This window comes from Pongo pygmaeus, chromosome 16, assembly GCF_028885625.2.
Source record: "Pongo pygmaeus isolate AG05252 chromosome 16, NHGRI_mPonPyg2-v2.0_pri, whole genome shotgun sequence".
Taxonomy (NCBI): domain Eukaryota; kingdom Metazoa; phylum Chordata; class Mammalia; order Primates; family Hominidae; genus Pongo; species Pongo pygmaeus.
This window is the reverse complement of record NC_072389.2, coordinates 27,526,831-27,541,448: the sequence shown is the minus strand read 5'-3', so window position 1 is coordinate 27,541,448 and position 14,618 is coordinate 27,526,831. Positions and strand designations below refer to the sequence as shown.

General features: G+C 37.1%; 1 protein-coding gene across 1 annotated transcript in view; it reads right to left on the bottom strand.

The window, feature by feature from the left end:
- Nucleotides 1-14,618, bottom strand: part of OCA2 (OCA2 melanosomal transmembrane protein) — a 347,971-nt gene that overhangs the window by 122,010 nt on the left and 211,343 nt on the right. Inside the window, exon 20 of the mRNA XM_054452341.2 lies at nt 582-641. Coding sequence (XP_054308316.1) covers nt 582-641 — 60 coding nt within the window. The remainder of the gene's footprint in view (nt 1-581; nt 642-14,618) is intronic.

The window sequence follows — 14,618 nt, the reverse complement described above, 5'->3', positions numbered from 1 at the left end:
GGAGGACAACAGCAGCTGCAGTGTTCCATCGCATGCACTTAGGGTCAGATCCCACCAGCCACGAGACTCAGAGGGGCCCGAGGGTGTTACCCATCACGAGACCAAGACAGACATAGGTGTGCAAGCCAGGGCCATACCCACACCAGGAGCCTCCGCTGGGTTTCTACCAGCAACGCCCAGCCATGCCCAGGCCTGCCAGCCCCCTGGACGGGGAGGCAGAGTGACCCTGCCCCTCATCCACATGTGGTGGCTGCACACACTGGTCACACTGACCCCGATGGCCCGGCAGACCCCTGGGGCTGAGGCGCCTGCAGCATTAATTTACTGAGGCTGGTGTCAATCCCACTCCTTCTCAGACAGGCTTTAAATAAAGGCTAAAAGCAAAAGAGCAGGCATCTGTAATTACATATTCTTCGGAAAAAGTCTCCCTTCATCTCTGGGCTGCACAGGATAGAACAGGTTCCCTGCTGTGCCTTTTTACATAATTAATGTGACCTGTTCTTACCAGAGTGCTTTTTTTTTCCCCCCACAAAATCAAAGAACAGTGGCTGGAGTGCCTTCTATTATAGCATTTATTTTACCTTTATTAGCAAAGCAGTTTGTTCTCCAACATATTCTATTAAGTGGAGATGTGCCAATGCCTAGAAGAAAGGATGTGTGGTGAGAATCAGTTTAGAACTGAAAATACATGCAAGATTTAAAAAAAACATGTCTTGAAAATGAAAAGATGTGAACATAAGGTAGGCCCAGACTCCTGCTTCTTAGAAAAGATCAGACTCAAATACACAGTCTATAAATAATTTACTATCATATATGCACAATGAAGATTCATGGAGAAAAAGTCCAACAGCAGTGGCAGAAATCCCTCATTGATTTGAGTTAAGGTCGATGTTAAATTTAAATCTGAATGGAAGACTCTCTTTAAGACCTGTGTATAAAGACACTGTTCAATCGTACATAATGAAATACCACTCCATATAGATCTTTCAAGTAAGTCGCATTTCCAATTTCTTTTTAAAGTTAAACATCACAGAGTTTTAAAAGACATTTTTAATGCAGTTTTTATAATCTTCAAAGAAAGGAAGGAAAAGTCTATTTAACTGGCACATGTAACTATTTTCACAGTACTAGGCAGATTCAGAAAACCATACTCAGGGCAAGGCAGGAAACAGTAGAAGAGAGAAGATGAGGCGCAGGAGCCTTCTGCTCAGGCGGCCAAGGTCCCGCACAGGGATGCCCAGAGGCTCAGGACCGAGCCACCGTGCAAGGTCACCGGAAAGCAACAGGTGCCGGTGGCTCAGCTGCCCAGCACCTCTGTGGGTGTGGCCTTTTCATTGTGATTCCATCACGCTGAAAGACTGCAAATATTGGAAACAGCAGCTTGTCTGTGCTTTTTTTCTTTTAATTTTTTAATTTTTTTTTTTTTTTTTTTTTTATTTATTTTGAGACAGAGTCTTGCTCTGTTGCTTAGGCTGGAGTGCAGTGGCACGATCTCAGTTCACTGCAACCTCCGCCTCCCGGGCTCAAGCAATTCTCCTGCCTCGGCCTCCTGAGTAGCTGGGATTACAGGTGCCCACCACCATGCCTGGCTAATTTTTGTATTTTTAGTAGAGACAGGGCTTCGCCATGTTGGCCAGGCTGGTCTGGAACTCCTGACCTCAGGTGATCTGCCTGCTTCGGCCTCCCAAAGTGCTGGGATTACAGGCGTGAGCCACTGTGCCGGCCAGCTTGTCCATGTTTAAATTAAGCTTCAGAATCTCAATCTGCATGTTCAGTTGTTAGCCGACCTTCATTTAAAAGCTATGGAGCCCAAATGTTGGGTCTTCAATCATGATTCTCCAACAAGTTTGCTTTTATATCAACTAAGTCATAAGGAGAATGTCTTTAGAGCAGGGTTTCTCACCCTTGCCCTGCTAACTTAGAGCCAGATCATTCTTGGCTGTGGGGCTGGCCCATGCCTTATAAGATGTTGTGTAGCAGCCCTGGCCTGGCCCCACTAGATGCCAGTGGCACCTCACCACCACCAGTGTGACAGCCAAAGATGTCTCCAGACACAGCCACTGTCCTCTGGGGGAGTAAAATCACCCCCTGTTAAGAACCAATGTTCCCTGGGGGGATAAAATCACCCACTGTTAAAGAGTGAATAATTTATCATAATCCAAATTTTATTAAATGACACTTTAAAATTGAAAAAATATTGAATGTAGCTATACCTTTTATTTTGTTTGATATCATCAGTTGAAAGAAAAATCAGAGGCCTAAACCAGACTAAAATGTTCTGCCAAATATCAAATAGAGATGGTTCTATGTGTATATGCCCCCCACATGCACACAGAGTATGGTGTGCACCTCTTGATGTATACCTATAGACATTTATATTTACATATTTAGTGTCATATAATTATCCTAAATATCATGCTCTGAGTTATGTAATGTAAGAAGACAAAATAAAGTAAAATCTTCAAAAAACTTGAATACTGCACCTAATAACTCAGCTCAAAATAAATGATCTAATTTAAAAAAAATCAAAATAAGAAGAAAATACAAATACACTCTTTTACAAAATAAAGTAATTATCTAGCACATCCTATCTATCAAGCCTAACACTGCAGGTATACAACATGTATTTTACAGTATGCAAAGTTTACGTACAGTTGAAGATTATACATATTACTTGTCTCCTTCATCAGCTTATACAGTGAAAAGATGATTGTGTGGTATAAATCAGGATGTGAAACATCATTAGTCTGTCACAGAAATGCTGATTCAACAATGACCTGACATCCTTGTCCCACTGCAAGCCAATACAATAAATCATTGCTACCACTTATTTCAAAATGATAAACTAGGAGGTCTAAGAGTCCCTTCTTCAACCAAACAAATGGACCCTAGATAAAGCATACTTTTTAACACATTCTAGATTAGCAAGACAATGTATGGTTTTCCAAGGAATCTCTCTCCCCATTTCCTGCAGCTGTCTAGGAGCAGCAAGACTTGAGTGGCACAGGATGGAACTGCCTGGAAGCTCAAGGCTGATCAAGCACTGAAGTCAGAGGAGGTGTGAACACCTGTGAGGTTGTAGGCTCCACTAAGGTTTCTCACATTGAACTAAGATCCTTGAAATGCACTAAAATTATTCCCTGGCATCCAGCAGAAGCAGACACAGCAGTTTCTGGAGGAAAGCATCCCGCCTGCAGGCTCTCAGGAATCCCACAGAATAAGATGAAGTGATGAGATTATAGTCTTGGATCTCCAGGGACACAAGAAGACAAGCAGCATGAATGAGAGCAGAAACAACCAAAACAGATTTAGCCAGACCCCAAAACTGCACGGATGAGAATTCATAGATACTGAACATAAAAGAGGAATTTTGCTTAAAGAAATTAGGGGTTGAAGAGTTTAAAAGTACCAATTAACATGGACTCTCGATGAGTTAAGAATGAAGGCCATCATCTCCAGATGACATTAAACCACTAAAAATACTAAAAGAGTGAGTATATGACTGCCAGGAAAGGGGAAATACAATTTTAAATAATTCTCAATCAAATCAAATAGTCAAAAATTGGCTAATCAAGGAAACTAAGGTAATAAATCATAATAGAAATTTAAAATAATTTTGAATAAATAAAATGTAAATACAATCAAAATGCGCATGAAAACTTGAGGGATGCAGCTAAAGGGAAATTTATAGTCTTAAATATACACAACGGGAAATATGAAGCATGAAAATCAAAAGCTAAGTATCCATCTTTGTAAGTTAAGAAAATAACAACAAATTTAACCCAAAGAAGTGAAGAGAAAATGATAATTTTAAGTAGAAAGTGGGAAAAAGAGAGTCATCAAAAACAACAATGAAGAAGAGATCATCACTATAAAGATACTACAATAAACAGATAATGGAGTAAAACTACAAATCAACTCCAGCATTCTTTTTGCTTTTATACAGATATCCAGTTGATTCAGCACCATTTGTTGAAAAAATGTTTTCTTTCCTAAATGAATTGCTTTGCCACTATGGTTTAAAATCAGTTGTATATTTAAATAACACATAACACATAGAGTCTATTTCCAGACTCTCCCTTCTCTTCCATTAATCTATATCTATCTTTTGCCAGGACCACAGTCTTGATTACTATAGCTTTGTAGTAAGTCAGGAAATCAGATAAGTGCTCCAAAAGTTGTCCTTTTGGAAAAAGAAAATGCTTTAGTTATTTGAATTTAGTCCTTTGAATGTCTACATAAATTTTATAATTAGCTTGTCATTCTCTGCAGAAAAACCTAGTTCAATTTTTATTAGAATTGCACTTTAATCTGTAAGTCAATGTGGGAAGAACTGCACACTAAACAACATTGAGTCTTCTGATCTATGGACAGACTATATCTCTTTATTAGATCTTTAGATCTTTTACAAAAAATTTCCTTCCAAAATATCTCAGTAATTTTTGGTATAGGAATCTTGAGTATACTTTTTTTTAAGATTTATTCCTAGGTTTCCTAGGGTTTTGGTATCATTATAAATGTAATTGTTCCTTAAATATTTTCCAATTATGCGCTAGTATATGAGAATATATTGATTTTTGGATACTGATCTTGTATCTTCTGACTTTGCTAAATTTATATATTAGTTCTGGTAGTACTGGATTTTTTTGTAGACTACCTGAGATTTTCTACATAAACAATCATATAGCCTACAAACAAGAACAGTTTTACTTCTCTCATTTTCATTTTTCTGCCCTTTATTTCTTTATATTGTCATATTACAAGGACTAGGCCCTTCAGTACATTGAAGTACATGAAGTACAAGGTTGGCTCTAGGTTTTTCAAAAATGCCTTTCATCAATTTGGGAATTCATGGTTTGCTCTCAAATGCTTTTTCTGCATCTATTGAAATGATCATATGGTTCTTCTCCTGCAATCTATTAATGTGGAAAATTGTACTAATTGTTGAATGTTAAATCAACCTTGGATTTCTGGAATAAACTTTTTTTGGTTATGCTGTACTATTTTATATACCGTAGCATTTGATTTGATATCTTGTTTGGATCTATGTGAGTGGGAGATGGTGATCTGTAATTTTCTTTTCACATAATACCTTTGTCTTAATATCAGGGTAATACTAGACCTACAAAATAAGTGAGGAACTGTCCTCCACCTCCATTATTTTCTCAAAGAGATTTATAGGATTGGTATTATTTCTTACTCAATGTTTGAGAAAATTAAACAGGGAAACCATTTGTGTTTGGACTTTTCCTTATGTAAATAATTTTAATTACTAATTCAGCTGCTTTATTGATATAACTCTATTTAGATTTTCTATTAAAACTTGAGTCTATTTTGGTAAGTTGTATTTTTTAAGGAACTATTCCATTTCATGTAGGTTGTTGAATGTGTTGGTATAAATTTGTTAATAGATTCTCTTATTGTTTTTTTAATTCCTGTAGGGTTTGTGTTTGGTCAACTCTCTTTTCTTGACGATATTGGTGATGTGTGTTCAATTGTTTCTTTTCAAAGAACAAGCTTTTTGGCTTAGTGGGGGTTTTTTCTGCATTGTCTGTTTCCTACTTTGTTGATTCTGATCTTACGGTTATTAGTTCCTTCTTCCTATGTATTTTAGTTTTACTTTCCATTCCAGCTTCTCAAAGTAGAACATTAGATAGGTGATTTTAGATCTTTCTTATTTTCTGTTGTATTTCATCTACAAGTATCCCTCTAAGCTAACTTTAGCTGCACTCACAAATTTTTTATATATTTTCATCAACATTTTGCTTTGTCATAATTATCTTATTCCCTTGTGATTTCATTTTTGACTCCTGATTTAACTAGAAGTGTATTGTTGACTTTCCAGACATTGAGGTTTTCCTAGACTGCTATTGATTTCTAATTTAAATTTGTGGCGGTCAGAGTATACAATCCTTGTGATGTAATATTATAATCTTGGTGAATTGACCGTGCACACATGACAAGATTGAATTCTGTGGTTGTTGGATATAGTGTTCTACAAATGTTAATTGAATCAAGGTGGTTGATAATGTTATTCATAGCTTCTATGGCTTTCCTGACTTGTTTTTTGTCTAGATGTTCAATCAATTTCTGAAGAGTGATAAAATCTTTTTTTATGATTGTGGAATTGTCTATTTTGTTTTACTTTAGTGAATCAATTGCATCTTGAGTATTTACCAGGGACATTTATAATTGTTATATCTTCCTTATAATCTGTCCCATTTATTATTATTAAATGTCCCTCATTATTTCCAATTACATTATGTGTATTGAAGTTTATTCTATGCCACTTTGGCCTTTTATGCTTATTACTTGCATGCTATGTATTTTTCCATTCATTTACTTTCAACATATCTCTATGCTTAATTTAAAAGTATGTCCCATATCATTGCTCAGCCTTTCAGCTAAGATCAAGGGTAAAAGTATGTCTCTTAAGAGCAGCATATATTAGAGCCTTACTTCCTTATCTGCTTTCTCAATATTTTCCTGTTAATGGGAATGTTTGCAGTTAACAGAATTATTGATATAGCTGCATTCAGGTCAACAAAATTATCATTTATTTTCTGTTTGTCTCTTTTTTTATTCATTTCTGTGACCATTTTCTTGCTTTGTTTTGGATTACTTGAATATTATTTTATTTTCATTGGTTGGCTTTTAATAATAATAATATTTATTATTAAGTATTAAATATTATTTTAATTAATAATTTTTATTATATTTTTAATACTTACTCCATGAACTAAAATATACATTCATAACTTCTCTACAAAGTTTTATTGCATCAAGTGAAATGTACAAGCCTTGAAATGATATAGGTCACTTTACCTCTCCCCTTTCCTCTTATGGTATAATTGTCATACATACATCTATATACATTAAAACTCCCACCAGACAATATTATAATTTATACTTTCAACCATCAAACCTATTTTGAAGAACTTAAGAGGGAAAAACGTTATCTTTTACACTTACCTACTATTTACCATTTCTGCTGTTTTTCATCCCTAAAGATCTAATTTCTCTGTAGTATCATTTTGCTTCATCCTGGAGAAATTCCATTAACATGTCTTATAGAGCAGGTCTGCTGGAAATGAATTCCAGTCATTTCCTTCATCTGAGAATGTCTCCCTTTTTTTGCCTTTATTCCTGAAGGATTATTTTGCTGGATAGAGAATTCTGGCTTAAAAGTTCTTTTCTTTCAGCACTTAAAGAAGGTGCTCCACTATCTACTTGCCTCCAGGAGTTCTGATGAGAAATTTGCAGTCATTCAAATCATAGTCCCTTGTATCACTCTTCTCTCACTGTTTTTGAGAAATTTTTCTTATTTTTAGTTTTCAGCATTATGATTATGATGTATCTAGGCATGTTTTCCTTTATTTCATCCTGTGTTTTCACTGAATTTCGTGAAATTGTAAATGTGTCTTTGTAAAGATTGACAATTCTGTCATTACCTCTTCAAATATCTTTTTCTCTTAATCTCTTGTTCCTCTGAAACTACAATTGTTTTTAATATTTCAAAATATTTATTCTTTTTTAAATTTTATTTTATTTTAAGTTCCGGGACACATGTGCAGGAAGTACAGGTTTATTACATAGGTAAATGTGTGCCATGGTAGTTTGCTGCACCTATCAACTCATCACCTAGGTATTAAGCCCCACATGCATTAGCTATTTATCCTGATGTTCTCCCTCCCCCTTTTCCCCCTTGACAGGATCCAGTGTGGGTTGTTCCCCTCCCTCTATCCATTGTTCTCATTGTTCGGCTCCCACTTATAAATGAGAACATGCAGAGCTTGGTTTTCTGTTCCTGTGCTAACTTGCTGAGGATAACAGCTTCCCTTAAGAGGACATGACCTTGCTCCTTTTTATGGTTGCAGAGTATTGCATGGTGTATATGTACCACATTTTCTTTATCCAGGCTATCATTGTAGGGCATTTGGGTTGATTCCATGTCTTTGCTATTGTGAATAGTGCTGCAATGAACATATGAGTGCATGTATCCTTACAGCAGAATGATTTATATTCCTTTGGGTATATATCCAGCAATGGGATTGCTGGGTCAAATGGTATTTTGGGCCCTAGGTCTCTGAGGAATCACCACACTGTCTTCCACAATCGTTGAACTAATTTAGATTTACACCAACAGTGTAAAAGCATTCCTATTTCTCCACAGCCTCACCAGCATCTGTTGTTTCTTGACTTTTTAATAATTGCCATTCTGACTGATGTGAGATCTCATTGTGGTTTTGCTTTGCATTTCTCTAATGATTAGTGATGTTGAGATTTTTTTCTTAAGTTTGTTGGTTGCATAAATGTCTTCTTTTGAGAAGTGTCTGTTCATGTCCTTTGCCCACTTTTTAATGTGGTTGTTGGTTTTTTTTATTGTAAATTTGTTTAAGTTCCTTGTAGATTCTGGATATTAGACCTTTGTCAGATAGATAGAGTGCAAAAATTTTCTCCCATTCTGTAGGCTGTCTGTTCATTCTGATGATAGTTTCTTTTGCTGTGCAGAAGCTCTTTAGTTTAATTAGATCCCATTTGTCAATTTTTGCTTTTGTTGCAATTGCTTTTTACATTTTTGTCATGAAATCTATGTTTGTGCCTATGTCCTGAATGGTATTGCCTAGATTTTCTTCTAGGATTTTTATAATTTTGGGTTTTATATTTAAGTCTTTAATCCATCTTGAGTTAATTTTGGTATAAGGTGTAAGGAAAGGGTCCAGTTTCAATTTTCTGCATGTGGCTGGCCAGTTTTCCCAGCACCATTTGTTAAATAGGGAATCCTATCCCCATTGCTTGTTTTTGTCAGGTTTGCTGAAGATCAGATGGTTGTAGATGTGCGGTCTTATTTCTGAGATCTCTATTCTGTTCCATTGGTCTATGTGTCTGTTTTTGTGCCAGTACCATGCTGTTTTGGTTACTGTAGCCTGGAGGTATAGTTTGAAATTGGGCAGCATGATGCCTCCAGCTTTGTTCTTTTTGCTTAGGATTATCTTGGCTATATGTGCTCGTTTTTGGTTCCATATTAATTTTAAAATAGTTTTTTTTCCAATTCTGTGAAGAATGTCAATGGTAGTTTAATGGGAATAGCATTGAATCTATAAATTACTTTGGACAGTATGGCCATTTTCACAATATTGATTCTTCTTCCTATCCATGAGCATGGTATGTTTTTCCATTTCTTTGTGTCCTCTTTGTTTTCCTTGAGCAGTGAATTTGTAGTTCTCCTTAAAGAAGTCCTTCACTTCCCTTGTTAGCTGTATTCCTAGGTATTTTATTCTCTTTGTAGCAATTGTGAATGGGGGTTCATTCATGATTTCACTCTCTGCTTGTGTATTGTTGGTGTATAGGAATGCTTGTGATTCTTGCACATTGTTTTTGTATCCTGAGACTTTGCTGAAGTTGTTTATCAGCTTAAGGAGCTTTTGGACTGAGAGGATGGGGTTTTCTAGATATAGGATCATGCCATCTGCAAACAGAGACAGTTTGACTTCCTCTCTTCCTATTTGAATACCTTTCTTTCTTTTTCTTGCCTGATTGCCCTGGCCAGAACTTCCAATACTATGTTGAATAGGAGTGGTGAGAGAGTGCATCCTTGTCTTCCATCAGTTTTCAATGGGAATGCTTCCAGCTTTTGCCCCTTCAGTATGATACTGGCTGTGGGTTTGTCATAAATGATTCTTATTATTTTGAGGTACAGTTCCATCAATACCTAGTTTATTGAGAGTTTTTAACATGAAACGATGTTGAATTTTATCAAAGGCCTTTTTTGTGTTTATTGAGATAATCATGTGGTTTTTATCTTTAGTTCTATTTATGTGATGGATTACATTTATTGATTTGAGTACGTTGAACCAGCCTTTCACCTCAAGGATGAAGCCGACTTGATCGTGGTGGATAAGCTTTTTGATGTGCTGCTGGATTTAATTTGCCTGTATTTTATTGAGGATTTTTGCATCAACTTTCATCAGGGATATTGGCCTGAAGTTTTCTTTTTCTGTTGTATCTCTGCCAGGTTTTGGTATCAGGGTGATGCTGGCCTCGTAAGATTAGTTAGGGAGAAGTCCCTCCTTTTCAATTGTTTGGAATTGTTTCAGAAGAAATGGTACCAGCTCCTCTTTGTACCTCTGGTAGAATTCAGCTATAAATCCTCTTATCCTGGGCTTTTTATTATGGGTAGGCTGTTAAATATTCATTACTGCCTCAATTTCAGAACTTGCTATTGGTCTATTCAGGGATTCAACTTCTTCCAGGTTCAGTCCTGGGAGGGTGTATGTGTCCAGGAATTTATCCATTTCTTCTAGATTTTCTAGTTTATTTGCATAGAGATGTTTATAGTATTCTCTGATGGTTGTTTGTATTTCTGTGGGGTCAGTGGTGATATCCTCTTTATCATATTTTTATTGTGCCTATTTGATTCTTCTCTCTTTTCTTCTTTACTAGTCTAGTTAGCAGTCTACCTGTCCTATTGATTCTTTCAAAATACCAACTCCTAGATTCATTGATTATTTGAAGGGCTTTTCATGTCTCTAGCTCCTTCAGCTTCACTCTGATCTTGGTTATTTATTGTCTTCTGCTAGCTTTGGAGTTTGTTTGCTCTTGGTTCTCTAGTTCTTTTAGTTGTGATCTTAGGGTGCCGATTTGACATCTTTCTAGCTTTCTGATGTGGGCATTTGGTGCTGTAAATTCCTCTCTTACCATTGCTTTAGCTGCATCCCAGAGGTTTTCTTTGTTCTCTTTGGTTTCAAAGAACTTCTTGATTTCTGCCTTGATTTCATTATTTACCCAGGAGTCATTCAGGAGAAGGTTGTTCAATTTCCATGTAGTTGTGTGGTTTTGAGCGAGTTTCTTATTCTTCAGTGAAACTCCAATTTTTGGTCTTGTTCCACAGCTGTATGAGCTCTGGCAATGTAAAAAAATTTTCTCCAAGTTCTTTAGATTGGACAATTTACACTGATCTATTTCAGTTCACTAACTCTTTCCTCTGTCATAGTCACTCCACTACTGAACCCATGAAGCAACTCTTTTTTATTTAAGGTGTTGTAGTTTTAATTTCTAACCTTTGTATTAGATTTTCTGGTATAATTCCTATTCTCCCCTGAGAACTTCCAACCTTTCATTCATTTCAAGTGCATTTTCTTTACCTCATTGATCATAGTTATAAAAGCTACTTTAAATTCTTTGGTCATTTCAATATCTGGGTCCTCTCAGGTTTGGTATCTGTTGACTGTCATTTTCCCTTGGAAATTTATTACATTTTTTTCTTATTTTTGTACATCGAGTCCTTTGGTATTGTCTCCTGGATACTGTCAATGTTAAAATATGTAAACTCTGGATTCTGTTTTAATCTTCTGGAGATCATTAATTTTTTTTACTTATAAGCTAATCAGCTTCTGACCACAATTTCTGTCACACTTTCTAAGGGAAGTGGTTCAAATTCAAATTTCCTGTGATCATTTGGACCTGTCTCACACGTGTATCATCCAGTAGCCAGCCACATGCTTGTGCAGATGGTTCAAATCTCAGTTGAGTTCTCTAAGCCTTGCCATCTTGCTTCATGCCTGTCTAGCACATACACCATTCAAGAGTTAGTCAGAGACCTATATGGATGGTTCTAACCTCATTCAGTCATCAGTCAGTCCTCTGGGCCTTTGCTGGGCTGGTTTGAGTCTGTCCCCCGATGGTGTTGTTCTGAAATTAGGCTGAGGCTAGGGCAAGTTCATGAACAGAACTGGGGGGCTTCTCTGGTTCTCTCTTCTGGTTTTCCCCCACACTCCCTGGCCTGCAGGTGCTGCTCTCTCTGACTCCTCTGGGACAAAAGATGGGGTTGCTACAGGAGTACTATCTACCTATGCCACCATGCCACTACATGATGAAGGCCGGCTCTAGGGAGAAATCCAGGAGAGAAGAAAACAAGAAAACCACCCCGAGAGGGTCCCTTCTCCAGGTTTTAACATTCTCCACAATCTACCTGTTTATATTTTTCAGAGTCCATACGTAGTTGATTTTTGTCCAGTTTTCATTGTAATCAGAGGGAGGCATGAGCTTTAGTAGGTTTACATGCCCTTAGCAGATTGGAATTCAACATTCTCTCTCATTATGACACCCAGTTAAAATACTCTTTTTCTGCCAATATCTAAATTTTAAAATAAATTAAGTCAGCTACTTTTCCTGTGTCCAATCCTCCCCAACTGACCACCTAGGGTCCTGGGACCTCACACCCCCTGCGGATCCCTCATCAGGGTGAGGGAGATCAGCGAGCATCACACAACTCTGGATAAGGAGGAAAGGGTGCAGGGCTGCCTGCCTTCAGCCAGCATTTGGGGACCTGAACAGTCTCCATGACCATCAGGTGTACCATGGCAGAGGTACAAGTAGGCTGATATCCCAGAAGTCAGGTAGACAGTCCCTGGGATCTCTGGGCTTCCTTTTATCGGATGCCCTGCAGCCTGCCTTTCTGTGCTGATACTTCTGTTCATGATGTCCTGTCTCATTTTAAAATCATCTTCATCAAAATCTGACCTGAGCAAAAAGAAAAATCTGATTTTTTGAACCTCTAAAATATATTGAAAGTTCTTACATGTTTAACAGCTGACATATTTAGCAATTTTCACAAACATTTCAAATATATTATAATTGAATTATTTTAAATGAACTTGACTTATTATCTTTGGAGAATGTCAGAGCAAGGTTAGAAAGACTATTAAAATTAGTAAAAAGCTCATTATAAATCACCATTACTGCAGACATTTAAAAATAAAAACATGTCAGGTGTGGTGGCTCACACTTGTAATCCCAGCACTTTGGGAAGCCAGGGTGGGCGGATCACTTGAGCTCAGGAGTTCAAGACCAGCCTGGTCAATGTGGCAAAACCTGTCTCTACAAAAAATAAAATTAACCAGGTATGGTGGCGCAAGCCTGTAGTCCCAGCTCCAGAGGCTGAGGTGGGATGATTACTTGGGCCCGGGGAGTAGAGGTTGCAGTGAGCCAAAATCACACCACTGCACTCCAGCCTCAGTGACAGGGTGAGACCCTGTTTCAAAGTAAATAAATAAGTAAAAATAAAAATGAAAATGCCTGTGTGTCAATTTTCCTCCAAAATTATGCATGCATCTTCCCAGTAAACTTACTAATGATACTGTTTGCAAGGCAGCACTTCCTTAAAGACTCAGATACAAGATAAAGTAAGTTAAATGACCCTCATGTTTATATGCCTGGCAGAAAAGCTAGGTGACCACTCTCGTTCTAAAAATAAACTTCTTGTTATGTTGTTCATTCACGTTGGAATCAGAGATCCATTTAGAATTATCTGTAATTTAAAAACTAATCCTATTTTTGTATTCCATGAAAAAGAGATATTAGAAGTGACTTGAATCATTATTGAAAAGCACTAAATAAAAGGAGGAAAATAAAATTTATTTTGGTGGGATTTTGATAGTGATATGTATTTTTTTGTTTAGTTTCATTTTTGTGTTCTCATTTGTTTAGTTTTACTGCTAAGGGAGTATTTTCTCTTTTTGCTGTTTATCTCCCCAAAGGCAAGAAGAATGAGTTATTGTGTCGGTGAACTTAGAGACTGCGCAGATCAGTGGCCACTCTGCCTCTGCGGGGTAGAGCACTTGAGGGCAACCGTGCCCTTCGCCAGCATTCCTGTGACGAAGCTTTGCGGTGAATGAACTTTATTTCACTCTTTTACATTATGTCATTTCTCGGATCTTAACATTTCTCAAGACAGTTAAGAATATAAAAGCTACATGACTTATGTTATAAGCCCTATAGTTTATGAGGAAAGGTAACTAATATCGAAAAATAACATACACCAGAAATGACGGCTAGCCAGGAAGAACTTGGAAGGCAGCAGGGAAGCCTGATTTAGGATTTGGTAAGAGTTATCAACTATTAACATGAAATTATTATATGCAACCTATAAATTAGAGCCTTTATCCTACCTATTATCAGCACTATTCTTACTTTCGATGACAGAGTCTTGGCATGGCTAAAGATGTCCCACTGGCAGAGACACAAATAAATCCAGACCCATGGGAAGGCTTTCCAAACCCCCTTCACACCCAAAGGAGGAAATGAACACAAAGGCTTGAACAGGTCTGCATGGAGAATTCATCACTTAGGAATCAAGAAACCCCCAAAGCTTCCTAACACCGCTGAGAAATAACAGTTATCTTTTTCTCCTTCTCAGCTTAAGATTCTGATTAAAATATCCTCACAAGAAGCCTTCTTAGGTGAATCCATGTGAGAACCACTCTCCTCACAGAACCTGTGAAAATTATGATGAATGACTATTACACCACTTGATATATGGTTTGATTTCTAAATATAAGTACACGTATTTCAAAAATGTGCAGTCCTCATGAGCCAACATCCCATATTGCTTAGTCTCCATTCACTCCTTTATTTGTTTGATGAGTATTGAGTGCTTACTATGTGGCAGCACTGTCGGGACCACCGAGGATTCCACAGTGACCAAGATAGACACACATTTGCTGATCTCCTGGAACTTATATTCTGGTGAAGGGAGACAGAGAAAAAGTTTATATATTCATATACTTGCCACAGATATATATTAGAGCATTATTACAATGTGTCATAGGTAATAATCC